This window comes from Octopus sinensis, linkage group LG2 (assembly GCF_006345805.1).
Source record: "Octopus sinensis linkage group LG2, ASM634580v1, whole genome shotgun sequence".
Classification (NCBI taxonomy): domain Eukaryota; kingdom Metazoa; phylum Mollusca; class Cephalopoda; order Octopoda; family Octopodidae; genus Octopus; species Octopus sinensis.
In genome coordinates, this window is record NC_042998.1 from 54,580,727 (window position 1) to 54,594,977 (window position 14,251).

Here is a 14,251-nt window from a genome sequence, read left to right on the forward strand (position 1 = left end):
ACTTATAAATATACACATATGTACATATATATACACATTTATACACATATCCATATATATATATACATATATACACACATATATATCCATATATACACACATATATACATATATATACATATATATATACACACACACAGATATATACATATATATACACACACACACATATATATATATACACACATATATATATATATACATATATATAGATACTTATATATACACTTATATATATATATATATACATTCATATACATATATGTATACACACACATATATACAACAGTTGTCAAGCAGTGGTAGGAAACAAACACAGATACAAATATATATGTGTGTGTATATATATATATATATATACATATTTAGGCACACACATATATATATCCTTTTTTCTTTGTTTCAGTAATTTGACCACAGTCATGCTGAAGCACCGCCTTTAATCAGGTAAATCAACCCAAGTACTAATTCTTTGCAAGGCTAGTACTTACTCTATTGGTCTCTTCTGCTAAACAACTAAGTTATGGCGATGTAAACACACCAACATCGGTTGCCAAGTGATGTTGGAGCGGTTTGCACAGACACACAAACATATACACACACACACACATACATACATTTATATATGTATATACATATATATACGACAGGGTTTTTTCAGTTTTTGTCTACCAAATCCACCCACAAGGCTTTGGTTGGCGCGAGGCTATAGTAGAAGACACATGCCCAAGGTGTCATGCAGTGGGACTGAACCTGGAACCATGTGGTTGGTAAGCAAGCTACTTACCACACAACTACTGCAGCACCTATACACACACACACTTATATATATATATATATACATATATACATATATATAAATATACACACACACACACATATATGAAGATGTGATTTTTCTTTCAGTTTCTGTTGACTAAATCCACTTACAAAGCTTTGGTCAACTTGGGGCTATAGTAAAAGACCCTTGCCCACTCAGTATGAACGAACCCAAGACCATATAGTTGGAAACCAAGCTTCTTAACCGCACAACCACACCTGCATCTATGCTGCAAGTGTCCCTTTAATATTATATGTTATGCATAGTGCTGTCCGCAAGGCCAGTGTAAAATGGAAACAGGTTATAAAACTTCAATTAACTTAGAGAAGTTAATGTGACAACAGTTTATGTAAGAGCCCTATGAATCTGAATGGTTTCATGGAGATTTTCACATATACAAATGTGCATGCATGCATGTATGTTGGAAACTAGCAGGCCCTAATCTTAATTCTTCATTTCGACATGAATATCAGATTTACTAAATGCTTTCCTTAAAATATATATATTTTTTTTTAGAAAATAAAATAAAAACAAAAATGAAGCAATTATTAAAATATATTGAGAAACATCCATATAAAATAAGTACATTCCATATGTAACAATAAAATAAAATAAACTGCCTTCTCACAGGATTTATATCTCAAAAATAAATCAGATTGCCACCACGCAATGAGTAACTTTGCCAACAACACTGCTTGCTTCATTCACATATGAGTGAACTGACATTGGACCACTCTTGGCTTCACTAATGCATAAGCTATGACAAAGTGAGAAATACTTACTTTCAAACTGTGATTGTAATTCCATAACTTGATTTTTGACAAATTCTTTTCAGCCAAATGATGTATTGTGATCATAACTGGGGCTGTATCACTTCTGTCACAACTCCACATATTTTTCAGTTTACTTGTCTGCAATGATATACATACATATATTCACACACTTGATTCTACATACATACATACATACATATATATATATATATATATATATATATATATATATATAATAATGCAATACAAATGTATTACTTTCCAGTAAAGGATAGCCCATAAGGGTAAAATTATATATATAAAAATAGATAAATGGTACAACAAGACGCCAATATTTACGCGTCTTTGCTAGTATATACGCAGTGAAACTATACAATAGCATCATATTTATTACAATTACTATTTTCCAGTAAATATTGGTGCCTTGTTGTACCATTTATCTATTTATATATATATATATATATATATATATATATATGAATAATAGAGAAACAGACAGACAGATAAAGATAGACAGGTGAACATGTACACATAGTGATAGATAAACAGAGAGATAAATAAATGTAGATAGGTAAATATTTGTAAATATATATATATATATCATCAGTAAATCATAACTCCGAAAGAGAAGCACGCTCTAATTTATTGAGTCGTAGAGTATTAAGATAAAGATAGTTATGGCTAGATCAAAAGGTTACCCAGGGTTTCGCATCCATAAAGCACTGAGCTTTACATACATGTATATGCATGTATGTACATATATATATACATATAAATAACAAAGTCACTTTGATCCGTGTAGGAGAGGTGCAGCCAGAGGGTAGATGTCCTTAGAGGTAAAAAAATCCGATGGAGAGGTAGTGTCCATTGAGGAAAGGTAAGAGTTGGTAGTGGTAGAATATAGGATCAAAGTGAGACCATGTGAGCGCATGATATATAACGGGAAAGTTTACGAAAATAAACAAAAGACGAAGGTAGGTGGAGTACAAACAAAAAATGTATTAGTATAGTACTCAGGAATAGGAATAGAAAAAGTCTTTTACGTTTCGAGCCTACGCTCTTCGACAGAAATATACACAGAAAAAAGCAAGGAGAGAAAAAAAATGCGTGTAGGAGCTAACGATCTATCATGGCGTCCTGACTTCTGACCACTGTCCGAAGTCAGGACGCCATGATAGATCGTTAGCTCCTACACGCATTTTTTTCTCTCCTTTTTCTCTCTCCTTGTTTTTTTCTGTGTATCTTTTTCTATTTCTATTCCAGAGCGCTATACTAATACATTTGTTTGTTTGTACTACACCTGCCTTCGTCTTTTGTTTATTTTCGTAAACTTTCCCATTATATATATACATATACACACACACACACACAAACAGAGTAGAGAAACACAACAATAAAAACACTCAACACACTGAGTAGGAGTTACATGTATTATTGCTTCAGACAGTCTAATTCAATTCCATGTGAATCTGAGCCAAAACAAGCTGGGTTTCTGTATAAGTCCACAAAACTTTAAGTCACATAGAGAAGAACCAAACTCATTTAAACATAGATATAAATATATATACATAAACATATATATAAATTATACAGAAATTAAAATTTATAATTTCTTTTAGATATATATATATATATATATATATATATGCATATATATATCATCATTTAACACACACACACACACACACATATATATATATATATCATATGTAAGTATGTATGTATGTGTATATATATATATATATATATATATATATATATATATATAATTTTCTAGATGGTGTAATTTAATTGTTCATTTTGAATTGATAAAAGGTGGTTTTTTTCTAATTTTTTTATATATATATATTATATTGTGTGAAATTTTATTTAGTATTTCTAAATTGAATTTTTTTCCCTGTAAGTTTGGATTTATATTCCCTCAAATAATTATGATAATAATTTATATATATATATATATATCATCATCATCATCATCATGAGTTAACACACACACACACACACACACACACATATATATTTTTGAAAATAGTATCAGCTTGCTGCAAGTCCTTGTTGAGTAGTTTTCATTTCAGTGATTTCCTGTTCCTAGGTGGATTGTCTTCACTACAAATGGTGAGCACCATCTGCCCTTGACTATAATGGATGACTGTTGACTCTCCTGAATTCCCCCAGCCTTTGATGTTTCTTGTTCTTTATCCCACAAGGTATCCAAAAATCACTCTGCTCCCTAAGGAACCCTGGTGGGGGTCACTGGTCTAGTTCCCAACGACCTGACATAAACATACACGTATGATGATGATGATGATACACTCTCCCACTGAAGTCACACACATACATATACATATATATATATATATATAATTATATATACACACACACATATATACATAAATATATATACATACACACATATTTAAAAGCTTTTGTGAAAATTACTTAATACAGTTACAATAACTTTAAAAAAAGATGTTTCAAATCTTATTACCTACTTTAAAAAAAAATTCTAAACAATTGCTTTTAAAACTGTGTTTAAATCAAAAATTTTTGTAAATAGTTAATGACTTTTAAAAATTCTTATTCTAATTTCAAATATATAATATATATGTACATATATATACATACATACACACACATAAATCTATCATTTAATGTCAGTATTCATTGTATGGTTTCACATGCACACACACACATACACATATATATACACCCTGTACTCACACACATATACCTATACCAATGCAATCACACAAATACATACGTACTAATACTTATTTCAAAGTAAAATATATATATTTATATTGTACACTGTTCAACTTTCCAGCCTCTGTAGTTTCAACAAATACCACAAGTTTATTGATCAAACAATCCTGACAATCAATTCTTGGCACTTTTTCACCAAGTTCTAAGAAAGGAGTCTGTTCATGCAAGGTGAACATGTTCAAAAGAAAGATTTATTGTGGTAAACTTCAAAATAAATTGAAATATTTACTGTTTTATAAAAACGACATCTATTTTCTTATCATTCAGAAAAGTAAGTTGGAATTTGATATTTCACAAAAGTTATGATAATATAGTAATTTCATTCTGTGTGTGTGTGTGTGTGTGTGTGTGTGTGTGGTGTGTGTGTGTGTGTGTGTGTGTGCATGTGTGTGCAAGCGTATGTATGTGTGCATGCAAGTGTATGTATGTGTGTGTGCAAGGGAGTGAGTGTGTATGAGTGCAAGTGTATGTGTGTGTGTGTGTTGTGTGTGTTGTGTGTGTGCATGTGTGTGCAAGCGTATGTATGTGTGCATGCAAGTGTATGTATGTGTGTGTGCAAGGGAGTGAGTGTGTATGAGTGCAAGTGTATGTGTGTGTGTGGAAATGTGTGTGTATGTGTAAGTGTACATGTCACTGTATGAGTGCATGCATGCATGTGTACAATTGTATGTGCCTGTGTGCAAGTATGTGTGTGTTTGTGCTTGAGTGCAAGTGTGTGTATGTGTAAGTGCAAGTGTGAGCAAGTATGTGTATGTGCATGCAAGTATCCATATGTGTATGAGGTGGATGAGTGTAGTTGGGCATGCATACATGTTACTATGCATATGTACATGCATACAAGTACATGTATATGTGCACATGTCAGTCTGTGTGTACCTACATGAGTAGAGATTTTTATTCACACCAGGCTTTTAGAGGACTCACCTTCTATGGAGAAATAAAAGCCTTCCTAGAGTGGTGAAGATTTTGTACAAAGCCAATTTCATGGGGATTTGTGTATAATACCAACTTGGCTGGGGTTTTCCTTCTGAATTTATTTAATTTATTGTCCAGGTGTGGCTGTGTGGTAAGAAGCTTGCTTACCAACCACATGGTTCCAGGTTCAATTCCACTGCATGGCACCTTGGATAAGTGTCTTCTACTATAACCTTGGGCTGACCACAGCATTGTGAGTGGATTTGGTAGATGGAAACTGAACGAAGCTCGTCGTATATATAAGTATATATTTATACACACACACACACACACATACATATATTTGTGTGTTTGTGTCTGTCTCCCAACACCATCGCTTGACAACTGACGTTAGTATGTTTATGTCGCAGTAACTTAACGGTTCAACAAAAGAAACCAGTAGAATACATACTAGGCTTACAAAGAATAAGTCTTGGGGTCCTCTTAAAGTGGTGCTCCCACATGGCCGCAGTCAAATGACTGAAACAAATAAAAGAATAGGCTAAACTGAAAAGGATCTCTTTTATTTTTCTATCTTTTACTTGTTTCAGTCATTAGACTTGCAGTTATGCTGGGGCACAGACTTGACAGGTTTAATCAAATAAATCAAACCTCAGTATTTACTTTTAACATCTGGTATTTATTCTATTGGTCTAATATGCTGAACTGCTAAGTTTTTAAATGCTTTGTTCATCAATACAGTGCTCTGCTGTGTTAGCAGTGCTATTAAATCAATTGTGACTTTCTACAGTTAGCGCTATGATAAAATGCACTTGATACACTTTAAGTAACTGGTAAATGAACAGAGAGACAACAAAGTACAGAGAGTAATTACTAGTCTTAGCCTTCTTAAAGACAACCTTTCTAGTGCTGGTGCCACAGCAAAATGCTTTCAGAATATTCAATAGAAAGATTGGTATTAGGAGGGACATTCCTCCATAGAAACCATGCTAAATATTGAGAGTATGAGTGAATGACACATAGTCCTTTGTCACATCTAGGAGAGTAGAAACTCCAAATAAGAACTGTCTCACATTCTAATTGCTCTTACAACCCATGCCAACATGGAAAGCAGATGTAAAAGGGTAATAATTAGTGTGATGATCTATAATTTTAGATATACATACATACATACATATACACACGCACATACACACACACGTGTGCATGCATGCATGTATGTATATATGTATGTACGTACATACATGTATTGTTTTGAGTGTGTGTGTGTGTATGTATGTAGACAGATTTACGAAACATTATATAGCATGTAGAAACAGGCATAACAATAATGTTAATTCAGACACACACATCATATGCACGTAGTTTATTGAGAACTAAAGTCTTTATTATTATTATTATTACGATTTACATCTCTAGAACTGGTTAACGCTTTCATGAACAAATAGAGAAAAAAATAGCAGTATTAAAGCGAATATTTTTTTTGGTTTTGTTTTTGTGGTTTTTTTTTTGTTTTTTGTTTTTTTACATTTTAAAACAATATTCCTCAACAGAAAGCTTAGAATATTATTTGTATTGTAATATTTAATTCATGAAATTATAAAGAAAAATAAAATTCAATATCATATATACATATATATATATATGTATATATATATATATATATATATATATATATATATATATATATATATATATATAATATTGTCTTGCCTAATCAAGTTAACTGGATGGTAATGAAAGCATTTCTTCAGAGTGGAAAAGAAACAGCAGGAATGCAAGTCAGAAATATAAAAAGCAAAAAAAAGTATCAAAAAGAAAAATTCTAGGTCACGTCTCAGTGAATCTGTTCGAATTATTACATTATATATTGACTGCATCTATTATGAAATGAACAATTCAATCGGTTAGAATCAGCTGAGAAAATAACAATCATACATACTGATATATTGAGGATGAGTGATTTTGATACAGTTGATAAATCAATAACGAGAGAGATTAAGCTATAATGTTCAATAGGATATGGTTTGGCATGAACTTTTCAGCAAGCATTATGAAATTTGCAGGTAGGGGAATTACAATTAGAATTCAATTACAGCCTAAAAACATTTGATATAGCAGCAGATTTCTATGAAATCAAAAGCAGAAATGTCTTTCAGTTTCTTCTATTTACATGCTTTATTGTTCCTGATATCCATGCAACAATTAAATTTGGCAGCCAAATTATTGTCTATATCTGTAACATATCTCCCGAATACAAATCCATAGTAAGCAATAATGGTTCGCTTATTTTTATGTATGTAATAATCAAAGAGTTGTGTGCTCTAACAAAACAGAAAGTAGAATTTTTGTCTGAATATTCGCCTTTGTGTATATTTTCTAAACAAACTCAGCAATTTAATCAAGAAGACAATCCAGCTCCATAAAGAATAGGTGTAGTTTCAAACTTCCAAAATAAAACATCGAAATCTGACCAATAATACCTACACCTTTTGTAAGGAAACAAGCAGGAATGTAAATTATAATATCTGTATTATCATTATTGTTGTTGTTGTTGTTAAGGTAGAATCATTAGCATACAGGACAAAATGCTTAGCAGTATTTCATCCATCTTTCAAATTCTGCCAAGGTCGACCCCACCTTTAAATCCTTTTGAGGTCAATGAAGTAAGTACTAGTTGAGCACTGAGGTCAATGTAATCAACTAGTCTCTTCCTCAAACATTTTAGGCCTTGTACCTATAGCAGAAAGGATTATTATTATTATTATTATTATTATTATTATTATTATTGTTATTATTATTATCCTGTCACTACATTATGTGTTCAAATTCCACTGAGATCGACTTTGCCTTTCATCCTTTCAGGGTCGATAAAATAAGTACCAGTTTAACACTGGGGTGAATATAATCGACCCATCTCCTCCCCGCCAAATTGCTGCCCTTATGGAAAAATTTGAAACCATTATTACTATTATCATTATGATTATTATTATTATTATTAATATTAATTATTAAAGTGACAAGCTGACAGAATCTTTACGCATGCCAGATAAAATGCTTTAAATTCTGAGATCAAATTCTGCTGAGGTCAACTTTGTCTTTCATCCTTTTGGGGTCAATAAAATAAGTATCAGCTGAGCACTGGGGTCAATGTAACAAACTTTCCATTCCCCACAAAATTCCTGACTTAGTGCCAAAATTAGAAAGCATTATCATTATTATTATTATTATTATTATCATTATCACCATTGTCATTATTATTATTAAGTATGAATTAAAAAAAAGTTTGTCTAAGAGCAAATTCTATTTCTTATAAACTAATGAAAGTTGTTTGAGTTTAACATGTAATCAATCATACAAGGAAATGCCATTATCATTGTCATGCAAAATATAAAATGTATCACACTAGGAAATTCAACACAGCAAAACAATATTAAAGTTAATAAAAATGGCAGCTGTAAACTATTGATGAGACCATTCAAATAAATGTGAGCTGCTGAGTGACTCGCATGCACACAGTAAGATTGGTGACACTCCATATTGTTTTATGTGAGACATCACAATATAAAGTATATTGAGAAGTGATGGTATATTGGGAATATTAGAATGAGATGATTAGGTGTGGCAGTTTGGATGATCGTGATTTGGCACAGATGATTGGACATTCAATCTGTTTTGGCAACAGTAAGTGTTGGTACTCAAGACAAATACACACACACACACACACATACCATGCACGTGATGCAGGAACATAGACAGAGTGAAAGATGACATTACAGTTTGTTGATTAAACATGATTACTTCATATGCATAAACAGAAATATTCTCACATACAAGCACACACACACAAATATATACATATATTTACAAAGATAGCTATACGCAATATAAAACCAAAAACGAAAAATTTCAATTGTCACTAACTGTGACTGAGGGTGCCATGTAGCACCTATATTGCTAGAAATAAGAGTTAAAAACCATTACTGTTGCAAGAAAGCACTACTGATTAACTTGTAATTTTCAAGCGAAACTAATCTAATAAAGTGATCTAGCTTTACTGTGGGACTGTTATCTCCAACTGTCAGTATATGAAAAATTTGCTTTCTTCCAGTTCTAAGAGTTTTTAACTCTCATTTCTAGCAATACAGGTGCTACGTGGCACCCACAGTTACAATTAATGACAACTGAATATATATATATATATATATATATATATATATATATACATATACATAATTGAGATTTAGTTGAATTAGGTACTTAAGTTGAAGCACCAAGTCAGTCCAGTATTATCTGCACAGCTCAAAGTAAGGTGAATAAAATCAAAATAAGCAACAGGATATCAAGTAGTGATGCAGTACAACTGCTTTAAGTGGCTCCATCTAATTGAACAATGCAATCATTACATCAATTTAAGTGCAGTGCCATCTTCAGCTGCACAAATAAATAAATAGAATTTTAACCAGTAGGATACATTGAGGAAAATTATATTAATGTGTCCTACTTGTTGAAATTCTATTTATTTATTTGTGCAGCTGAAGATGGCACAGCATTTAAATTGATGTAATAATTATCCATCTGGACTATTCCATTTCTGCACGCTAATTTTATTTTTAATTTATTCCCATTCATGTGAAACCACTTATTCAAGTTCAAATCATTGATGCAATTTTATACCAATTGCTATTTTTACTTTTGTATGTTACGATTATATTATACTTTAGTTTGATTTTAATTATTACTTACTACATATAATTCAATTGTTATTATTATTTTTATTGTTAAAGTGAAAGCATCTGACATAAAATAGAGAAATATTTTTGCTTCACTTTTAACACGTAATACTGAAATAGTGGAGAAGATATGATATTGCTATGGGCTCGCTCTAGGCAAGAAGTTGAACTTTTTTTTTTTTGCCCATGAAACTACATGGCATGTGTAAAATTTGAATGAAATTGGTTGTGTAGTTCTCAAGTTTTAGGGAAACACACAGACAGACAGACACACATTCTCAGTTTTATATATATAAAGATATACATATATAGAGACAGAGAGCGGGGGAGGAAATGAGAGAAACATTAAAACAAGGGAAACATTCAAATGTTTCAATGTCAAATAAGTCTGAATCAAATCCGCAATGCCAATTAGGCAGCACCAAAATGACTGTGCCGAAACATTTTATGCTCTTGTTGATGTGTTTACAACTCATTGGCAGAATCGGGGGAAAATGGATAGAACATTAAAGATAATAATGATCTATATCCTGCATAAAATATTCAAGTTATGGAAATTATATCACATTTTTTTCCTTTCATAAACATGATTTTTGTACATTTGGTTGGTTTTTGTTCAAATATGAAAATATATAAATTCTTTCCCTCACTACCACCACTACCACAACATATTCTCCTAACAACCCTGCTGCCTCTATTTGTGTCCATTCACTATATTTTTTCTCCTCCTCCTCCTCCCACACTCCTTTCACAATCTTACAAAAATGCCCACTCACCCTATCCACTCCCTAGCTCCACTCACATACCCCTACCTAGTAACTTTAGAGAACTCGACTGTCACATCTTCACCATTTTTGCTCGCCTCTCTTTTATCTCTCCTCCACTGCGGTAGCAGGGCCATCACTAAGCCTCTGCAACCCCTAAGGTCGCAGGGGACCCTCCATGGTTGAGGGGCCCTACGTCAAGATCAAAATACATAGATAAAACATCTGTTTACTTTGGTTAAGATGTTAATTAAGAATTTCAAGCCAGGCAAGGTAAAAAATACAAGGGTGTACTGTAAATGAATTTAAAAGAAAAGGAAAAAGTAAATGAAAAAATCTTGTCAACGAATTCCCTAGGGAGATAAAAGAAAAATGAAAGAAACCAAAAAAAATAAAATGAAAATAAGAACAACTTCAACAGAAAAGACAAGGAAAAGAAGTAATGGTGATGAAAGGTGGGGATGTATACTTATACATACAAACACACAGGCATATGTACATACATTCATAGATACATACATACACACACACACATATATACAACTGACTTTTTTCTGTTTCCGTCTCCCAAATCCATTCGCAAGGCTTTGGCTAGCTTGGACAGACAAACAAACATATACATAGACCAACGTGTACCAAACACATATACATCTCTTAGTCTCTCTGTCTCTCCTTGTTTCTCTCTCTTTCTCTGTATATATATTTTTGGCATTATTATTTGACATAGTTGAAAAGCTGGTCACTTTGTACCCAGAACAGTGGCTTTTGACCTCCTAAGGCAATAAAAACTGGAGACAAAATTCTTTCTGTATCAAAAACAAGGCATGAGCGCATGCACACACACACAGAAGTTTATGTGTCAGTATGTGCATATGTTTATGTATCTATGTACATATACAGGGATACAAATATTGTTCGCTCACTGTCACAAAGCATCTCAATTCTTCAGTTGTAACTAGTTTGTGATCAAGGTATTTTATTTTTCCCTTGAATTTGTGATTTCAGAGAAAGCTAAGAAATTCTTCGTATTTTGCATCTTTGGTATTTTGACTTTACAGTGTGAATTGTAGTATTGTCTATCCAATCGAAATATTGCAACAGCTAACTGTTTAATATAGAATATTAAAATAACTTTTTTGGCCTGTTATCAAGTCTTTGAGGGCATTCACGGTAATTTCTCAAAAATATATCATTTGAAATAGTTTGCTTTTGTTCTGGAATGAAAATTTTTTGCATTTTAATGTTCTTTGATAAACTTCGCATACAAAAGCTGAGACAACTATACTTCACAGTTGTTATTTTGAAAAGCTTGTCTTCTGATATTTGTGAGTCCATTGAATAAATACTCAACCCTATTCAGTGTTGGCCTTCCTAAACATGAAAAAATATGATAGTTCCAGCCCTAAATAAATTTAACTTGTACTTTTAAAGATGTTCTTTAGGATAACATGAAATATTGAATTTCAGATAGAATAAAGTTAAATATAGCTATGAATAAAAGGTGCGTAGATTATGAATTTTGATTGAAGAGATGGAGCCTCGAAACTAAAAGTTGCAAGGTGCCTCTAAAAGTCATATGACGGCCCTGTGCGGTAGCCATGTATCTCCTTCACTGCATGACACCTATTATACCTCCTCTATTAATACTCTAATCTCTCATCTCCAGGCACAAAACTCCTCCTTCAATACTTCTTCCCACTCAGTTAAGGGGTCTCGTCTTGGAAATCATTGTTGCGGGTACCACATAAAAAGCAACCAGTACACTGGAAAGTGGTTGGCATTAAGAAGGACCTGTTTCCAGCTGAAACAATACTATGCCAATAGGACATCTAATTCCAACTTGGAAACCTTGCATTCTGATTTCAAATCCAACCAACATCATCTTTACATCTCCTACTTTTAGAGTCAAAATATAAAGTATTAGTCTAATGTAATGGATTGAGAGAAACATGAACCCATCGGACAGGATGTTTTCCAATATAAAGTACAGTCTTTTTTGCAGTATAGTAGCTTTTGTACCTCAAGAACCCTGAGAGCTATGATAGCAGACTGCAAATTCCTGGTAGGATCTTCATGCTAAGCAGGTCAAAGGGTAGAGGCCAGGATAATATTGACTACATGTTTTATCATCATCATCTAACGTCCGCTTTCCATGCTGGCATGGGTTAGATGGTTTGACTGGAACTGCTAAGCCAGAGAGCTGCACCAGGTTCAAGTCTGATTTGGCATGGTTTCTACAGCAGGATGCACTTCCTAACACCAACCATTCTGTAAGTGTAATGGATGCTTCTTACATGTCACTAGCACAGGTGCCATTTACATGACACTGGCAACTGCCATGACTATGATTCCACAGGTGCCATTTACATGACACCAGCAACTGCCATGACTACAATCTCTGGGGCCAACACCCTTACATATAAAAATCAAAGTTGCAGAAGCATTTATGATGATTCCAAACTAACAACACTTGGGAAAGGAAGGCTTCTCCACAAGGAAACATATGACATGGTACAGTAAAAGTTGATAGGAAACCACAAGGAAAGACAGGGATCCAACAGGCCCAGAGTCGAGAACAGAGGGAAAATGTTGTTGATGGCCTGTTCTCCATAGAGAGTAATGGGCTTAGCTAAGTATGTAAAAGAGTGATTTGTAGGATTGGGTCCAGTTCTCTGAATTCTGAATTCAAATTTTACAACGGTCTACCAGGGTGGTAGATTAATCTGCCACTCAGTTTAATGTTACCACCTGACACCTTGGACACTCTTAGTGAAATCCATTCTCTTACATGACTCAGGACCAGGTTTTCAGTCTAACAATACCTTACTTCCTCCTTTCCACTAGTCTCTAAGTCCCTTCTCAACTGTCCATAAAAAAATTAACATGTAAGCCCCTCAGTTATGCTGCCAACTCAGATTCTACCCTGCACAACAAGTGATTTTCAGTTATACCCAACCATAAAATTTCCCATACACTTTCTGCTCTATAAAGTCTTACAACCTATAAATTACACATTAAACTATAATACTCAAGCAATAGCTTGGTCACATAATTTTATATCTATTTCTCATGGAAATTCTAGATGTTCCACATGGCCAAAATATTGGGTTGTCCGGAAAGTTTGTGCCGATTTATAGTAGCTTACCTTTCAACTTATTTTAGAACATGGTTGAGTCCATAAAATAGGATTTGACTACACCTCCATTTAGAGCACAGTTTAAGCTATATTTTCGTGGAAGAAGATTTATGTTCCTATAACCTGTGTTTATTCTGTAACCCTTTAAAATGGAAGATAAGAAAGTTCCTTTTTGGCACTTGATACATTGAGAACCAGACAAAAATTGCTGCAGCTCAGCTGGGATGTGTTACCCCACCCTCCATATTCACCAGATATTGCTCCTTCAGATTTCCACTTATTCAGGTCTCTGCAGAATAGTCTTAATGGTAAAAATTTTAATTCCTTGTATGACGTAAAAGGATACC

The 14,251-nt window shown here is 33.1% G+C and overlaps 1 protein-coding gene across 2 annotated transcripts in view; it reads right to left on the reverse strand.

The window, feature by feature from the left end:
- Positions 1-14,251, reverse strand: part of LOC115224684 (katanin-interacting protein-like) — a 656,564-nt gene that overhangs the window by 487,246 nt on the left and 155,067 nt on the right. For both annotated transcript variants that reach the window (XM_036513321.1, XM_036513315.1), the window contains exon 15: positions 1,603-1,731. In XM_036513321.1, the coding sequence (XP_036369214.1) occupies positions 1,603-1,731 (129 nt within the window). The remainder of the gene's footprint in view (positions 1-1,602; positions 1,732-14,251) is intronic.